At 37.3% G+C, this 19886-nt stretch overlaps 1 protein-coding gene across 4 annotated transcripts in view; it reads left to right on the forward strand.

Moving 5' to 3' along the window:
* PREX2 (phosphatidylinositol-3,4,5-trisphosphate dependent Rac exchange factor 2) overlaps nucleotides 1-19886 on the forward strand; it is a 283316-nt gene that overhangs the window by 127943 nt on the left and 135487 nt on the right. For all 4 annotated transcript variants that reach the window (XM_081259019.1, XM_081259020.1, XM_081259021.1 and 1 more), the window contains exons 14-19: nucleotides 2022-2097; nucleotides 6072-6144; nucleotides 8824-8966; nucleotides 9129-9221; nucleotides 10896-11044; nucleotides 15683-15768. In XM_081259019.1, coding sequence (XP_081115145.1) covers nucleotides 2022-2097; nucleotides 6072-6144; nucleotides 8824-8966; nucleotides 9129-9221; nucleotides 10896-11044; nucleotides 15683-15768 — 620 coding nt within the window. The remainder of the gene's footprint in view (nucleotides 1-2021; nucleotides 2098-6071; nucleotides 6145-8823; nucleotides 8967-9128; nucleotides 9222-10895; nucleotides 11045-15682; nucleotides 15769-19886) is intronic.

Genomic DNA, 19886 nt, shown 5'->3' on the forward strand with positions numbered 1-19886 from the left:
TTTTTGTTTTTTAAAGAGAAATCAGGATTCATTCTCAGTTTATCTCTTTAGAAAAACAGCAGAAAACTTTGAGCTCTGTGTTATGATTACTAATAGAGGTCATCAGTACTTTTGTAATATGCACTGGTATACACTAACTGGTAGGATGTAATGTAATATAAAACTAATTTCAGATGGCCAGATATCATTTGGAGTTTATTGACTAAAATATATTTTTCAGAACAAAACAATGAACATACTATTTCTAAAATGAATATAGAGGCTTTTCAGTCGTGGCTATAGAATCCAAACGTTTGATGGACAGTGTTTCTATTTTTCACTCTGGTTTCCAATTCCAAGGAAACGCAGAGCTTAAAAAAAAAGATTCCAAAAGTTGCTGATAAGTGTTGGAATGCCCACACTGCAGGTCCTGAAGGAGAAAACAGAATTTTACCTACTACTCCTGAAAATGCCCTGTCCACTTTCACAAGCAGGCTTCACAAAGTAAAAAGAGGTGAAAGGAACCAACATTTGTTGATTCTCTGCTATATTCCTGTCACAGGCACTCTGTAAATATGTTGGATAACGTAATGCTAAAAGATGGTTACTTAACAGTGCATGGATACTTAAAGTTTTTTTCTGCTAAACTAATAGAAAACGATACTGGATAATTTTTTCATGCCACATGTGTATGTATATGTAGGTTTCACATGTGAGAAAATGTGTTCTGAAAATATATTTTGGCCATGTGGGATTTCTTATCAAGAAAGTTACATTCTGAAAAAGCTGATAAGAAGGAATTGTTCTTTGGCTAGAAATGACGATGGTTTATGAGTTGTCCAAGGTAAATTTATGAGAAAAAAACCCATAAAACAGATGGAATGTACGATAGTCATGTGTGAACTCAGCTTATGAAAAGAAAAATGACTTGGGTGAAGAATCCACAGACCCACATGTGGTCTATAAAAGACTACCCTGTCCTTCTTATTGACACATGGAAACCAAGATGAAATGGGTGATGAGGTATCAGAAATAGGGAGGTAGACTTAAAAAGATTTTAAAAAATCTGCTCTTGATTACTGGCTAATTAGTTCATTCACTATTGAACCCTCAGAAATTTCAATCATGTTTCAGGGAGCTTTTTATGAAAGTGGATGAAATGATGTCAATATTAATTGTAAACTACTGACAGAAGCTAAAGAACCATGGATATAGCCAGTAATTATTTGTCACGCCAAGTTGATTGCAGTTTGGATTTTTTTGACATTTTGAAAAGACTGTCATTTTCTCATTCCATTTTGATCCAGGCCTGCAAAGTAAATGAACTATAGGTTTCCACCCTTGGGGCCTTGTTCTGATCATGAGCACTTTGTTGGTATCTCACTAGACTTTGAAACGTTTCTCAGAACTGGGAAGTCTGCAGAAAGGAGAGTCTGCTGTGGAGAGCCAGGATTCCCTGGGCTGCCTGGGGATGCAGTGTGGCTGAGTCCATGCTCTGATCAGACAAAATGAATGACGAGGTTCTCGGCGTGTTTCCCTCAGGACAGGCCTGAGGTCTCCCACTACAGCTGAGCTTAACGAATAATCCTCTGGGGCAAATCCTGCCTTCCTGGGGAACTCAGGAGCAGAAATACAAGGGGTTGCTTTATTTTCCATATTTTGAGGAGATTTTTCGTAGACTCTATCTTGATTTAAAGGGAGGGAATTCTATTTTATTATTCTTTTACTAATGAGCTATTGTATTTCTAGCCAAGTTATTACCAAGTAACATAGCATTAACAATCAGTTTGGATATAGGAAAATGTGAAAGAAGAAATGTCCTGTTTTGGTATCCTTGTGGGTTTCTTCTCCTGGTGTGAGCTGGTGAAGGGAGTTTTCAGGTGTGTACACCTTGTAAAGCTGTCTTATTTACACATAAGTGGGACAGTCGATTCAAATTACATTGAGTCAACTTCTCTGTTGCACACTGATATGAAATGAAATGGTTCCTTTTGCTTACTTGTCCTCTTGCTTAATGTTTTTGCTTTCTCTTTCCTTTATAGAGATAAAGATTACCACTTAAGAACCTACAAATCTGTGGTTATGGCCAACAAGCTGATAGACTGGTTAATTGCACAGGTAAATAGACAAATAGAAGTTGCTGAGTTACATTCATTGCTGCTTTAGACTTTGAGGTGACTTAGGTACTTTTTAAAACTCCCCACTTGCCCATGAGACAGTGAAATAACTTGATCAAGTTCATACAGCTAAACTGAAGCAGAGTTAGGATTTGAACCTGGATCATCTGACTTCAGAGTCCCAGACTTAATTTTTATGCGATATTGTCTTTCAAGAGGAAGGTGTTTCTTGATTCAAAAATATCATCTGAGATCCATCAAAAAAATGAAGTATAATTTAAATAAATGTGCATGTACTAAAATTACTTGTATGTTTTGTTCACTGATTTGTTTTAAGGTATCTGGTTTTTAGTCCTAGCAGGTTATTCTAATCTCCCTGTGCCTTCTTCTCTGTTAGATAATAATTGTGTTTTGATAATATGAGCTTTACTTCTCTGAAGTGGATTGAAATTTCCAATTAGTGTGAACAGGGGAGGGTGAATGGGTGAATGCAATAAGATGTATCATTTACGTATTGCCCTATGTGTTTGGCTAGAAGCTTTTGCAACTGAGATCTGCCCTACTTTTCATGCTAATGGTAATGCTTGTCCTCCTAATGCAGCTGTAAACTTTATAAGCCCATAGGTAGACAACATCACAAAATATTTACCCCTCCCCACTGGCCCACTCTCAAGCTTCACTCCCCTTCCCCCACCAAAAAAAATACAGTATCCACCTGCATACACTGTAAATAGGAAAGTATAAAATTTGTTGTGATTGTTGTTCTGCTTCTTAGAATGTGGGAGCTAATAGCTGGTATTGAGAAAATGTTATTTGCAACTCAAGGCATCTAGCCCATCATAACGGATATTCAAATATAAATTTATTTAAACATTTTATTGTACTAGGTCAAGTAATAAATAGTCAAATGTTTTCCAGGGATTAAAGAAAAGGCTAAGAAAACTGATATCCACTTTGACAGAACTTGCTATTTTGAGAAAGAGGATATTGCTTGGTTGAAATGTTGTCATTACATTTGGATATTTGAGTCAATTTACTTTTCTGTTATTGAAGAAATTAGCCTACCTCCTTTGTTGCAAGTGGATAATAACGTCTGATGCTCAGTCATAGAAATGTTTATTTTTTGTTTCAAATATTAATGTTTAATTCACATTTGATTCATCTGTGCACATACATTTTGAGATTTTTATTTTTAATATTAACTTCTACACTATCTAAGACCACCTATTTTTGCATCTTATGGCACTTAGATTTATTTTATCTAGAAATTAAGATCTTAGATTAAACCAAACAGTTCTTTTTCGAAAAAACCCAAATTCCTATGTCCAGTGGGTTTACTAGTGTGAGAGCCTTTTATAACACTATGGTCAGTGTGTGTCATTGGGATTGGTTCTATATTTGGTAACAGAGTTGGAATTTCACCTAGAAATTAAACTGTTACAGAATTCATGTACTATATGTTGATTATATGAGAAAACTGAAGAAAGTTTTTTTGAAGCAAAAGCTGATGTTGAATAAATATTTAAAGTTCTGACTCAGGAATCAGTTATCAACTTTTTTTTTTTTTTCCTTTTTGGCACTTTTACTTTCCAAGTGTGAGTATTAGAAGACTAAAATAAGTTGCTCAAAAAAACGGACCAAGTTGCAATTCTTTTTTTCTTCAGGTTTTCTTAGTGGTCTGTTATGACAACGTCTGTAGAAATTGTACGTAATAGAAATTGAAATGGACTGGGATTCAGGTAATCTGGTGTCTGATGACAGTTCTGCTGATAAGCAGTTATGCAAACTTGATTGAGTCACTTAATCTCTCTAGATTTTATTTTCACAACTGTTTTCTGCTTACTGGACTAGCTGTATATGTCAGCTCTTCTCTATCACTTAAGCTTTATGATTCTGATAGTGTAAAACGTATCCAAATGTACGTATCAGACCTGATTAACTCTAGCTTCAGATTAGAACAATATGGGCTGGCTGTGAAAAGAAAGACATGGTAATGGAGTGATAAGAGAAGGATAAATTACAGTTCTTGATCTAAGATGAAAAAGAGATATTTTAAAAGTAAGGGTCTCTTTCCACCAAGGCTCTCAAGTGATAATAAAACTTAATTTCTAGCATTGACCAGGACACTGAGTTGACTTGGAGAGCTTAAGGGGACCAAATAGAGAACTGACTCCAATGTGATAGTCTATGTGTTGTTTGGCGTATAGTCTAAATCTGACAGCTTTTGGATGATGGTACTTATTATATACCATATTTTAAGTGACTAAGTTCTTCACCAGATTTGAATTGCTAGAGGGCAGGGAAGTATTTTTTGTTGGAGTGCTTTACTCTCTGTAGCACTTGGCACGCTTTGTGGCAGTAAAAAAAATCTTTTGAGTGAATTCATAAAAGTTACTTAACAGCTATATTTTGAAAAGGGCACAGATGCGTTGTCCAAAGATACAGATTATAAATGTCTTGTTAGTTAACAGGAGGATTAGTGAGGGTAGAGTTGTCACAACATGAGGTGGCACTTGTTTTGGTCCTTGATAGACAGATAGGTAGAATTTAAATGTGTGAAGGGTAACAATTGGGGGGGTCAATTCGACAAGAGTGAAGGTGACCCCACCTTTGGAAAATGAGGCTGGAGGGGTAGGATGAAGTTAGGATTATGGGAGGCCTGGAAAGCCCAACAGAAAATTTTGATATTTTACGATTTTTAAAAAAGAGTCAGTTTAAAGTTTTGGAACATGATATTCCTGTGTAAGAAAGTTTAATTCTATAAAGGCAATAAGTTAGAGAAAGTACAGGAAAAAATTACGGCAATTTAGAAGTGAAATGAAGAAACACTGAGTTAGGGTGTTGAGATAGAAATGAAATAGAAGCCAGAGAGAAGAGGGGATGGATTTGGTAGAGTATTGTACCTAAGAGCTAAAACACAGGACTAGGAAAAATGAGATAGTATGTAGGAAAGCACTTCTTAAACTGTAAAACATACAACTGTCATGACATACAGACATACACACATATATATTCATATGCAGTCGGCCCTCTTGGGATCTACGAGGGATTGGTTCCAGGACCCCTGAAGATACCAAAATCCACAGATGCTCAAGTCCCTTACATAAAATAGAGTAGTTATTTGCAAATAACCTCCCATGTACTTTAAATCATCTCAAGATTACTTATAATACCTGATGTAATGTAAATGCTATGTAAACAGTGTCTGGTCCTGCAATTCAAGCTTTGCTTTTTGGAACTTTCTGGATTTTTTTTCTGTGAATAATTTTGATCCGTGGTTGGTTGAATCTTCAGATGCTGAACCCGTGGTGACAGAGGGCAGACTGTATATGAATTCGTACTTAAATGAATAAAATAGATGTTTTCTAGATAAAAATCATAACAAAAGTTTGCATTGGGCTTTCTTTTGGGGATCAGTTATATGAGCTGATTTTTTCTTTTTGGCAAGATAGAGAAAGAGAAGCTTGCATTTGCTGACTTCACTGACCAACACACTCTTAGGGTCTTACGAGTCACCCTAGATTAGTAGGTTTCTTTGGGGGCACTTAAAGAGCAAGGCCATTTTATGGAAGGGAGGTGATAGCTGAGATCACACATAATAATTTTTACTTAGCAAGTTTTATTTAGTGAGTTTTCAATATGTAGGATGTTTCCTTGATACATAATTGCGATATAAGATCAAAGAAATAAGAGAAAGGGATCATTTGTGGTAGCAATAAATTTTACTTACCTATGTATTTTTCCTTTTAAATAAGACATGATTTTCCTCAGGACGTATGAAACCTTTATTTTTTATGTAATGTCAGAAGAAGATATTTTCATAATCACGTGAATGTTTTATAACCGTTAGATGGATTGTGGCCTTATGAAAGCAGCGTCTGTCCTAATGTATGAATGGCTTTGTCAGTACAGTGCTAAGATGCAGGAGAATCTTCAGTTGCCTATTAACTTGTACAGGGCTTTTGTGGTTAACAGGGGGATTGCCGCACCAGAGAAGAGGCAATGATATTTGGCGTTGGACTCTGTGACAATGGATTTATGCACCATGGTAGGGATTGTTATTGTGGGAGCTTACAGATGTATTTCACTGTTTTGTTTTGTTAGGACACTGGGAATGTCTCAGTGTTCCAGGGAAGTCATCTAGAGACAAACCAGCAAGACTGTCTGGGTCTTGCCATGTGTCCCTGTTGGGTCACCACATCTGCATTCAGTGTCACTTTGGTGCCTTTGCTATGTCTAACGACTCTTATCTACCAGTTGCCATTACTTCTCTTCTGTTTTTCTAGACTGATTCCAAAAAAGCAACAGCTTGAGCTAGAAGTTTCTAAAAAAAAAAAAAAAAAAAAAAATGCTGATATATCTCTTTGAAACTATTTTAGGTCAGACCCATGTTTTTCTTTTGAATGCCAGTATATATTAAAATGATTAAATGAGAGCATTTAATCTGAACATTTATTGTTATTTTTAGAAAAATGCTTTCAAAATATTCTCAGAGAACAAAATTATAAATCTCTGGAAAAAAATCTGTTTCTTTTTGGCTACTAATTAAAGATTGAATTTCTTTCTTGTTTGATGACTTCATTCCCCTTAAATTTGTAAAAATAATGAGACTTAGTTTTCCCTCTCTATTCATACCATCTTATAGATTCCATAAACCCAAACAATCTCTTTTCATTGTTAATATTTGCATATGTGTATATTTGATAGCGCTTGTACCTATTTGTCAATTACACTTTTTCCAAAGAAAAGAAGTACAGCAAAAGTTACAGCGATTTTGAGAGCATCCTTGGTTATCATATATTCCTTTGGGAATTCCGTTACATTCTAGTATCTCTGGACCACTGTATGAGTTGTGATAGGGGAAATATCTGTCTTTGAAGAGCCAAGAATGGAATGGAAGGAATGCCATCATTATAGGGGATTAAAACTATAATATCAACCTTCAAAGGTTTTGATTATTTTTCTCTTTAAAGTATCAAGAAGCAGCAATTTTATCTAAATATTTATTGTCAAATATTGAGTTACAATAAAGGTTTTCCCTACGAAGGTCTCTGTCAGTAAAGCACAGCTAGTTCCACTCGTGCCTGGCCTTATTGATGTTCTCTCTCCCTGCCTTTAGACTGACTATTTGGTGGAGGAAAACAGTAGTAGCAGAAACACCATATGAGTTTTGGGAAACTGCTTAGGTCATGTAGGCAAGACCTAACTCGATCTCAATTATATCCTCATTTCTCTTGTCACCTACAACTTGTGTTACCTTTTAATTTGTGGTTGGTAGTTTCGTTTGTTAATTCACGTTGCCAACCAGTCCTTCATTCAAAGGTCAATTCCTACATACAACTAGTCAACGATTATGATTTGGACCTCTGTTAACATAATGAAATAAAAGAGCTGTCATTTTTGGTTGCCTCCTATAAGCCAAGTTATTTACACTTATTACCTCATTTTAGTTTTGTCCAACATTATGAAGAAGGTTTTACTGCCTGCATTTTACAGGTGAGGAAACTGAAGTTCAAGGAGTTTAAGTAACCTTCCTAGTGTTGCACCCAGAATCAGTCCCAGACCTGGAATTTGAGCTCCCGGTCTGTCTTATGATAAAGCCTAACATTCTACTGTGCCCTGGGACTGCAGATCTTAGATCCCTGACTCAGTGAATCAACCTGTCTCAACAAGTAAGCTTTAGGGTATAAGGGTAGATAAGGAGAAATAGAGAAAATTTCTCTTTTAAGACACTTTGACAGTTGTCAGGGCCTCACTGAGTACAAATTCTTTCTATTAGTATTTAGCTTTATTATTCTTTTATTTTTTTCCGGTATGTGGGCCTCTCACTGTTGTGGCCTCTCCCGTTGTGGAGCACAGGCTCCGGACACGCAGGCTCAGCGGCCATGGCTCACGGGCCCAGCCGCTCTGTGGCATGTGGGATCTTCCCGGAGTGGGGCACGAACCTGTGTCCCCTGCATCGGCAGGCGGACTCTCAACCACTGTGCCACCAGGGAAGCCCCCTTAGCTTTATTTTTAAAAAGGCTAACAAAACATATACCTTATATCATGAGTGCCTGGAAGCTTAGGGACTTTGGGGGGAAATATTAATGTTCAGATAAAAGGGAAGAAACTGACCTTTGCAGAAATAAGGTTATTTGAGAATAATGTTTTTACAGAAAAGAACTAGGAATTAGTGGGAACTAAAATCACTTTTCACACAGAAGACGTGTTTCTGGTTTGAAGGGTTGGAATAAAAGCGACCACAGTGGGAATTGCTCCCACACATAAGGGCAACAGTTAACCCATTTGAATTTTCCCATAATTGTGCAGGATATTAAAGACAGAAATGTTTTTGTATTTTTACTTAAAATGTTTACTACAAATTCGAAACACTGTAGGTTTCTATGTTTTGAACTGCATACATTTTTTGATTCAATATAATCTTTGACTTAAAGTTGGGTTTTAATCTGGAAAGGTGGCAGACTTGGTTAAGAAAAATAAGTTAACAATGAAAAAAATACTACTTATTTTAAAAATTCAAAATGCTTTAGGTAATAGTAATCTAAAGGAAACACTGGCTTGAAATTATAGAAAGAAATAAAAATGGGTTATTGGGATATTTGTGAATGTAACTTGTTCTAGGTAATGGGACAGGGTATTAATTTACTGAAGGGTCTGTCAGTATGGAAACTGAGGTCAATTTGGGGGTAATTGAAACAGTTTGAATCTCTCTCTGTTTCCATAGTCCTTGAAAAAAGTGAATTCAAAGACGAACCCTTACTTTTCCGCTTTTTTGCTGATGAGGAAATGGAAGGATCAAACATGAAACATCGACTGATGAAACATGATTTAAAAGTTGTAGAAAATGTTATAGCCAGATCATTATTGGTAAGTTTGTTACAGTGCTATGCAAGTTTTCTTCTTGATTAGACATTAACAGGAGATTACATAGACATGTTTGACAGTGATGCAACGTATTATTTCATTCTGTTTGATTTGTAAGTTTTTTTGTTGTTGTTTTATTAATAATGTTAATATTTTGCGTTTCAGATTAAATCCAATGGAGGCAGCTATGGTTTTGGGTTAGAAGACAAAAATAAAGTTCCAATAATAAAGTTGGTAGAAAAGGGGTCTAATGCTGAGGTAATGTAAATTAGCATTTTTATTTAACTTTGTCCGTGACATACAAACATAAAAGTTTTAAACAAAGTGAAATCAGCCTTTAAGTATCTTTATGGAAAATAATGTTTCTGAATAATCTTATTCTGAGGTTCTTTTAAATACTGTTGGGATTTGTGACAGAGGTTGTCTGGGTACTTAAGGATAGTGGGGGGAAGCACTGTAGAGATCTACAGCTTGAACTGTTGATCTCTTAGGAGTCCAGGTGGCTTATTCCATGTCCGATTCTAGCCTGCAGCCCTGTGGAGACTGCATAGGGTGGACTGTATTGTGTATGTCACGTGATTCTTCCATTAAATCTAGGGCTGTATCTTCTATTTTCCTATCACTTTTGATTGTCTTATTTAAGTACAATTTCCATCAGTAAAGCACATGCTTTGGTTTATTTTCTTATTGGGTTAATGCCGATAAATGTGATGAAGGTACTCTCACCTTACCAGACTTTTAAACAAAGGAATCTCCTGATCATTCATTCATTCAGAAATATTTATTTAGTGCCTGTTATGTGATTAGCAGTGTTCTAGGCTCTGGTAATACAGCAGTGAACAAAACAAAGTTCTCTGCCCTCATGGAACGTACCTTCTAATGTTAAAGCCCAAGTATGTCAGGTTTAAAGTATTCCTACCTCTGCCTGGCTTATAAAATGCTTAATCCTCAAGCAAATGTCTCAATATATACATTTTTAATAAAGAATGAGAAAATGAATGAAGCATGGCTTTTAACTTTGAACCTATTTAAAGTTAGTAGCAAACGGTCACTTACCCTATTTGCTGACGCCCTAGGTCTCTGTCTTTTACCAACCTCATGCAAGACAAAGTTTTATGTACAGCATATTAATTTCAAACAAAATAACTGCTCAGCCCATACTCTGTTGGTGGGCCTGGCCAACAAATGACTTTTTATTATTTTCTATGATGAGGAAATGTTTTCCCCAGTCATTTTCAGAGGGTGTTCTTGGAGCCCAGCTTCATCTGACTCTGCCACCAATAAAATGCGCTCTCCCAGGTTTTCGTCCTTTGGCTGGTAACCAAAACAGTGTATAGTTTATAGGCAGTAGGGTTGGTTAAGAAGACTGGCCTGGTTGGCGTGGAAAGATAATGTCTTCTTTGTCATCTTTCCAGCATCTTGTGATCTGTGCCTGTTGGAGATCTTCCTTGGTTCCAGGCCATTTCTCTCTCCTGCTCTGTGGTCCCCTATGCTATGTCAGGCTAGAGATGTATATTTGGTTGTTATCCATGTCTATATAGAGGTTGAAAATCTCTCAGTTATTTGGATATAGATGGAAAACACAGGCAAAAAAACTTAACCTGGGGTTTGACTGTAGTTAAAAGGATGAAATAAGAACTATAAAATATAACAGAAAAAAGGGTTACAGGAGAAGTACAGTGGTAAGTCCTGGAGGGTGGGAGGAGAATGTCAGTAGAGATGGGTGATCAAATTTAAAAGTAGGTCAAAGAGAATAACTGTGTTATCTCTTCCACAGTTCTGTATTGTGACATTGTATGAAAACATTGCAGATGTGTTAAAATGTCAAAATCTCTAAGTTCTAGACCCTTTCAGATTCTAATTCTGTGAAAAAATTGGTTTCTTATTAAAATAAAATTTGATTTTTTTTTTTTTTTGCTGTTTCTCTCCTAGATGGCTGGCATGGAAGTTGGGAAAAAGATTTTTGCTATTAATGGTGACCTAGTTTTTATGAGACCTTTCAATGAAGTGGATTGCTTCCTGAAATCATGCTTAAATAGCAGAAAACCTCTAAGAGTTCTTGTGAGCACAAAGCCAAGAGAGTAAGTTGTATAATTTATGTGCGTTTTTTTAAAAATTTAGACATAGGTGAATAAAACAGAAAAGTTAAGAGTAAACATCTAGAATTAGGCATCTCACTGCTTGGCACATTTAAACGTCACCAACATCACTGATACTGGTCTGTAGATAATGGGAAAAAAACTGGTCTGTAGATAATGGTTAAATGCTTGCTACTTAAATCAGGTAGTTTCAACAGAATAATATTTTCCTTTTGATGCCCCAGCTTTTCTGGTCTGGGTTGGGTTGAGTTTGAGTGAAGAAAACTAGTAGAACACTTGGCAATGAAAACTTTATTTTGCCATGTTCAGCTCTAAGAATTACAGGGACTATGAGTTGATTAGATACCATTTATGATTAAATGTTCATAGGAGATGGGATCAAACCTGGGTGACAGACACTTCCATGCTTTCATGTACTTAGTAATATGTCCATTATTTTTAAAAGATATGGCTGTCTACCTATGATTAGAAAAAAAACTTATGTTTATTATAGAAAAATTAGCGAGTACAGGTTTTTCTAAAGGAAGACATTTTCCTATAATCATATTATCCATAAATGACCATTGTTATTTTTTTGAAATTCAGTGCTAGTTGATTTTTCTAAGTATTGACACACGTACATACAATCAAGTATTTATAAAATGGGAACATGATTAATGATCTGGGGGGGGTTTGAAAAAAATTAACAAGATATTATGGATATACTTGGAAAACATTAGCTTTTTGTCTGCAAATCATTGATGGTCTCATGTTCCTGTATTAGATTTCCATGATTTGTTTAACTAATTAATTAATCGAGAGAATATATATAAAGTGCTTAGCATAATGTCTTAATGTACTATGATTATATCAGTGTTACTATTTAAAATTGAAGTGTATTATTTTAATAGTAATAAGCAACTTCATTAATTTGAAGATAAATGAAGGTTACCACTTCAGAAACAAAAAGGTTTATTTTAACTACTTATAAAAATATTCTAAGTATATATGGTATTGTATTCTTCCCTACCTTAATATATATTTTCAGCAATAGCTGGGTCCATCATTTATCTTAAGAGTTAAAGTGCAGTGTAATGGGCTAGATTCTGCAGTGTCATCAAGGTGGAGGCTTTAGCTTCTACTCACAGCTTACCAAGGGGTCTGAAGGAGTGAGAGTGACTCATTAAAGTTAGTAATTTAGGAAGACTTTGAGATACAGGGCAGCAAATAACCATGACAGTGTCTTCTCTCTAAACCTAATTATGATCTATTAGTCACCCTTTCTCCAGCCCTATCTAGGATGAGGCTTATCTAGTTGCCTACCTCTGGACAATTTGAGGGCATTTAAAAGGAAAAGGACAGACTGGAAAGGACTAAGGCAGTAGTATTCCAAAGCAATCATTAGTAAACTGAAGGCCCTCTCCATGGCCCCTTGCCCCCTGATTTAACCCAGCAGATACTTTTCACTGATCACAGACATTTCAATTTAGAGGACTTTGAAGTCATCAGCTTCAACACTGAATAGAAAGGGGCACATCCTCAGTCCTAGAATTAATTGCTAGATGAGCAGGGTTGGAACCTGGGTCTTTTGACTCTTCCCTCCGTGTTTGCTGCACAGTATCTGAAACCCGATATTTCCCATCCAGGTTCAAGCCTCTCTTTCACCATTTGCTTGCTAATTGTGTTGCTTCAACAAACTCATCCATAAAAAATGGGGATAATAAGAGTGCCTATGTCACAGAGGTGCTAAGAACATTAAACAAATCTAGGTTTGCTGGGACGAAGTGAGAGAGTGGCATGGACACATATACACTACCAAATGTAAAATAGATGGCTAGTGGGAAGCAGCCGCATAGCACAGGGAGATCAGCTAGCTCGGTGCTTTGTGTCCACCTAGAGGGGTGGGATAGGGAGGGTGGGAGGGAGACGCAAGAGGGAGGAGATATGGGGATATATGTACACGTATAGCTGATTCGCTTTGTTATACAGCAGAAACTGACACACCACTGTAAAGCAATTATACTCCAATAAAGATGTTAAAAAAAATAAATAAAATGTATTGGGCACCTGTGAGGTGCTGGGTACATTATGAAAGGTAGCATTAAATAAGAAAAAAAAAAAAAGAAGAACCTATTCAGGTGTTCCGCACGTAGTATGTATTCCATTGATGTTATCTGTGACGCTTATCTATTCTCTCATTTTATTTTTTTTCACTGCTTTATTACATCAAGAGCACATTTTACATTTTATTTTAAAACTGTTTTGAGGATGGAATACTCAATTTTTTCCTTTTTATTTTTAATTTGTCTGAAGTACTATAACCTTTCCTTTCATACATCCATATTCTAACATATGATTCCTATAAATCATTCTCATATTTTCTTATAATAGCTACTTATAATTTATGTAGTATCCTGTTTGGGGAGAAAAAGACAAAATACGACGGGTAAATACAACAGAGTTTTTCTTTTGAACGTAGCTGTATTTTACACTTGATAACATCAAGGAATTTTTCAGAAGGCTTTGTAGCAGATAATTTAGTGCACTTATTTTCCTACAGGAAATGAGCATTCCTCTTGTATAAATTTAATTCTTCTTTTAATCATATAGTGGTCCCAGCAGGGGAACATGTTTTCCAAAGGTCGTTTTATGAAGAGAGCCCAGTATTATGAACAAAATGCATCTCACGGTGCTCTGTATAAATTTTGTTAAGAAAAAATATCATCATCTTCTTGAAGATTAGAGTAAGATCAGCCTTGCTTAGCAATGTAAGAAAGATAGAAGACCTTACTCAGAAAGAGTTTTGAGAGTTCACTATGAATTTTTCACAGTCCGAAAGCAACAATAATTCACCATGTCCAGAAAGCTCCAAGTTATTTCAGCAAAAGTGAACTCTCATTCGTAACATAGAGAAGCATGAGCTACCTCTACTTTTGGTTTCATGCTCAGAAGATGTATTTATTCACCTTTCTTTTCCTCAGTCAGTTCTATCTTCCATCTTCCAGTGTACCTTTGACACACAGTAGTGCCAAGGTGATGCTCAAAGGAAGCAGATACAGCCTTATCCATCAAAGTGTTTAATTAAGGACACAGGATGAATTAGTTCCATGACCTCTGTGCCACCAATATACAGATCACTTCATAGTATGTAACCTAATTTATAATAACATTTTCAGGCTTCCCTAGAACAGACAGTTTGCATTTCTATCACGGAATGCCTGAGTGCCTGCCAGGGTTATATTTTAAATTGCGGGGCCAGCCTCTGCGTTCAGCCTTAAGGGCAGTGTATGGCTTTCTCGAGTTTTCTAGATGCCGTGTTGCTCTTTCATAGACGGCAAATAAGTGCTGTTGTACCTAACTTCTGATTCTGTCTCATGTGCCCTTGAAGTGCTGCCAACTTTTATTTCATGATTAATTCATCATCTTTTGGAAAACACTTTTGTTTCTGGGGCATCAAGGGCCATCCATCAAAATTTATTGGGTTGTATTCGTTTGTCTTTGCTCTCTCTGGCAGTTTATTTAAACTCATTTTTAGTGGTAGGATGTTCCGTCTCGTCTCGTGTTCTCTGCTTTTCATTGTTGCTTTCTGATTTCTGCTTTCCTTCCGTGGAGTAGTTCCTTTATTACTACCAGTGGGACATCCGTCCCTGATTTGCCATGACGGCTGACTCAAGGTCTCCATCTCTTCATCTTCTTTTCCATGTGGATTCATTAAAAAGACAGCTTTTCTTATTCTGGTTTACCTTTTGGTGTGTTATCCTTTTAAAATTCCACTGAATAAACACAAAAGTTAATCAAATTTGTTAAATTCTTTGGATATTGTGTTTGACAGACCTGTTCTTTAAAACCAGCTCTTTGTTGTTGCTCTTTGCTGAAGTTCCCAACAGGTAGAAACGTGTGAACCCTGTGTTTCTTTTTTTTTTTTTGGCGGTACGCAGGCCTCTCACTGCTGTGGCCCCTCCCACTGCGGAGCACAGGCTCCGGACGCGCAGGCGCAGCCGCCATTGCTCACGGGCCCAGCCGCTCCGCGAGACATGGGATCTTCCCGGACCGGGGCACAAACCCGCGTCCCCTGCATCGGCAGGCGGACTCTCAACCACTGCGCCACCAGGGAAGCCCCCTGTGTTTCTTTTATATTAATTTAACGATGAGATTTCGCAGCGCACTGATGCCTTCTTTGTCAGTGTAAACTAAGGAGAGAAGCTTCCATTTTACTAAGTTTTTACATAGTTCACAGCAGGGCAGTTTACCAGAGCTTTCTCTTTTCATCTCTACTGACACCCTGCAAAGTAATGTTATCATCATCTTTCCGTGGAAACTGGCTCAGTTACGGAGTTCATCCAAGTTATCCAACTATGAAGTGACTAAATCAAGATTCAAAGCGAGGTTTGTCTGACCCCAGAGCCTGTTCCTTGTTCAGGATATTCTCCACGGCGACTGTGTTCCGTGGAGGAGCTCAGGGTGACGTGCCTGCTCTGGGCCCCGGGAAGGGCACCCACCACGCTTGTCCAGCCCAGTGTCTCTCACACGGGAGACTATGATACGCATTTACTGAAGAACTGAATACAGGTGTGGACGACTATTGTTTCAACCAACTGTGGCGTTTGAAAATCATCTTACCTTATTTTTGATTGGCTTTAGGACAGTGAAAATCCCAGATTCAGCAGAGGGACTTGGCTTCCAGATCCGAGGATACGGCCCTTCGGTGGTGCATGCGGTGGGAAGAGGTGAGAAATCCATCCCGTGTGGTATCCAGCTTGCCAGCAGGTTTGGATACCCCTTGCTGAACAATAATACGTTTAAAAGTGCATAATCATGTTGCTGTGAATTTTCTCACTGGTATTTCTACTGTATTAGCTCAATGGTAGTATATTCCTAAAGCAACATTTTCCAAAAAGCTCTTCAAATTGTAAGACATATTTATCATTGTTAAAAATTCATAAGAGAATGATGCTTCCCAATCTCACTTTTCTGCATGCTTTAGTTGAATCAAAGGACATAATGACTTGAAGGTTTTGTATTTTTCTCTGACAGCAAATTATTATATTTTTGTCAGCAATGCAAAGATGTGAGTGTTTGGGCTTAAGAATGATCTGTTTGCTTTATATAATGTCTGTTGCTATATGATTACTTTATTACTTTATTCTCATAAGCCATGCATTTTATAAAGCATAAAATGCATTTTAAATTAAATAATGTATGTGACCCAAAACTTATGTTTATATTTTATTCTCTTTTTGTTTGATAGGCACATCAACATTTGATATCTCTTGTTAACATATGTACTTTTAAATTTGATGCTAACACTAATGTGATTTAAGGGAATAACTGTTAGATCCCACTTTGCTGACCGTAGTATATAAATTGCTGCTGTAGCAAGAAGGATCACTAAGCATACGAAGCCATGTGTTTATCTTAACAAGAGACAAACATGCTTTTCATTACTAAGATACATGAACTGCAGAGCATCTTAATATGATCACTCCAGTATTAGACTGGAAAATTTTGAGAGGACATTGCTATCAGAATCAAATTTATCAAGAATCTACTAGCTAGACCCCTATTAGATTATAAAATTGCTTTCATTAGTGTATGTATGATAAAAATTAATCTTATTTCAAAACTTGTCTTTTCACTCAGAATTTTAAAACACATAGATTAACAGACATTTAAAATGTGTCCAGTAACTCATTAAAATTATAAAACTGAAATGGGATTCATTGCATACCGAAATGGGATATTTGATACATCAAATATCTCCTTCATTTTCACTAAACCAAAAAGTAGCCAGTCCCATTATTGATACTATGAAATAACTGAAAACCTAAGTGAATCAAACTGTGTCTGTTTCCCTATTACAGTATCTTTTAAAGAGCAGGGTTGTATTTTGGGAACTTAATCGTAGGGTAGGGCCAATTCTGGTTACTATGCTTTTTGCTTCTGAAGAGTAAAAGAAAGACTCATGTGCTTTTCCCTTGAGTGTATATTAAATATGGTATTAGTCTGTGGTTTCCTTTTGCACTGTAATTTTGCCTTAAGGAAAAGAAACTGCTTTCCCATTTTTCTTCTTCAGCCCTTTCCCATGGTCACACACTAGAGCATATCAATAATGGGACTTTCACCTGTGGAATCTACAATTCTAGTATGCCAGTTTGTGACTACAGTCTCTTTTTTGGGTCTCTTACCTGGTTGCCTTAAAATTTGGTTGCTTCTTCAATAAAAAATGGTAAACAAAATTCCATTGGGACCTCCAATCTCGGGATCCTTCTCCTTTTCTCCTGGTTGATTATATCCCTCAAAGTGCCACTTCCTTCCTTAGCCAGCTTTATCCCCGTGGTGGGTCACTTCCATGACTTGTCAGCATTGTTACGGTCCTCTCATCCCTGTCTCTCAGGTGCATCCAGGCCACCTTATTTCAGCTTTGGATAAACCTAACTACATTCTTTGCTTTTTCTCCTGAGCACCTAGGAAAAAACTCTCACGGATATGGAATTAGTATCATCCCAAATCACTGTCTTGTCTTTTACTGAGCCCCTGTTACTACTCAGCAGTCTTTTTATGTGTCTGATCAGCTGTCTCTTTTTCTGTTCATTATTGCCTCCCGTCCCCCATGATGACTTCCTTTTTCACCTCACAGATATATTCAGGCTCCCAGGTATGAAGCCCTCCAAGTCCCACACCTTTTTTTTCGCACACATTGTTGGCTGTTTTACCATCACCAATTTTTCTCCTAGTCTAGAGGAAGAGGTCTTCCGTTTTCCTCTCTGGAGTTCAAGGTTAATATCTCTACAGATATTCTGGAGCCCACCCCTTCAGATACCTCCTCTGGGGTATTACACTGTCAGATATTCCGTTTCCAGAATTTTCAACCTTTCTCTTCACTGGATTACTATAGTGGAGGCTATAAACATGCTCAGTTGTTTCTCATTGAAATAAAGAAACAAAACTGTCTTAAACTGAAGAGCAAATACAAAACCTTCCCTCTGCCTTATTTTCCTCTCTAGATCCTTGCTACACAGAGTGTGGTCCACAGACCTACAACATTGGCATCACCTGGGAGCTGGTTAGAAATGCAGAATCTCAGGCCCCATCTAAGACTTAACTGAATCAGAATCTGTATTTTAACAAGATGCCCAGGTGATCTGTATGCATGTCAAAGACGGAGGCCCTTCACTCTAGAGTAACGCTCTCAGAACTTATGTTTGTCATGCCAAACTTCCTGAAATGCTGGTCTTTATTTTGGCTGGCCCTTCCTCACTTCCTGTTTGAATTTTAGCCCAGGGCTGTAGACATCTCCTCCCACCTCCTACCCGCGTCTCCAAGGGTAGCCCATGTTTTCTAAGAGTAATCATGGACTTAACTGGAAAATACGATGGACATTGAGAGTTCTTGTCTTAATTGAATATTCTGTTGCATTTATTTAAACAGACTGCTCCCGTTGGCCTAAAACGTTCATTATCTTGATTTCTGAGATGGTACTTCTCAGATTTTTCTCCTACCCCTCCTCTGCCAGCTCTTCAGCTATTGACCCCTGAACTGTTGGAACTCTCTTCTCTTCTTTGCCTTCTTGCTCTACCATAAACAATCATATTGATCCTCTTTTCTGGGGATTTCTAAATCTCTTTCTCCTGCCCAGATCTCTTGAGTTCTATAGCCTAGATCTAATTGTTTATTAAACATCTCCACCTAAATGCACCTTTGGCACCTTAAGAAACCCAGTATTATCCCCAGCTGAACTTTTTATCTATTCTCTGAAGCTGCTTTGCCTTCTGAATTCTCTCTTTATTAAATAACTCCGTCTACTCAGCCACTGAGTCCGAAGGCACAGGAGTGATCCTGAGTGCGGGCTACAGCCTTTCTGTCAACGCCATCATCAAACATCAGAAACTTGATCTCGTTCTCCCCTTTACGACTAAAGCTACCTTAATTCCATCCTGGGAATCTGCAGTGGATGCTTGCTGTGATTTTGATTTTTGACTTCAACTCCGATGATCCATCCTCTGCATAGGCGGGGGTTGGGAGCGATCGTGTCACTTCTCTGCTTCAAATTCTTAAATGTTTTTCCTCTCACGTGTATAGTAAGGTTCACACTCAGGACTTCACGCAAAGCGCACAGAGACTTCACAACCTGCCTCTGCTTTGCTCTCCAGTCTCTCACCCACTTTCAATCTAAGCTCACCCTGACTGTTCCTATGGTCCCAAGTGTCCAGGTTATTCTTGACTCAGTGCCTTTTTTCAGGCTCTTTTTCTTCTTCTTCTTTTTCTAAAAAAAATTTTATTGGAGTAGACCTGATTTACAGTGTTGTGTTAGCTTCAGGTGTACAGCACAGTGAATCACTTATATATATACATACATCCACTGTTTTTTAGATTCTTTTCCCATATAGGCCATTACAGAAGACTGAGTAGAGCTCCCTGGGCCCTACAGAGTCCCCTGTCCTTATTATCTATCTATTTCATATATCGTAATATGTATATGTCACTCCCAGTCTCCCAGGGTATCCCGCCTCCCCACCACCCCCTGGTAACCATAAGTTTGTTTTCTACATCTGTCACTCTATTTCTGTTCTGTAGCTAAGTTCATTTGTACCCTTTTTTTTAGATTCTAGGCTGTTCTTTCTGCTGCGATTGTCCCTCCCTCCCTTAAGACTCAGCTCAATCCAGAAAAACCACTTAATATTTCTGGGAGTGAATTTTAGTGAGAAGAAATGTATACTGTCTTCTTGAATATAAATTATGTTCTTTAAGATGTTTAATAATTCCTTCATGGGAGAAGTTGCTTACAAAGGAAGGCTCTTCTAACATACTTAGGATAAGTTTTATAATCATTGATGTTAATTATGTA

The sequence above is a fragment of the Mesoplodon bidens genome (genome assembly GCF_964165515.1).
Source record: "Mesoplodon bidens genome assembly, chromosome: 16".
NCBI lineage: Eukaryota > Metazoa > Chordata > Mammalia > Artiodactyla > Ziphiidae > Mesoplodon > Mesoplodon bidens.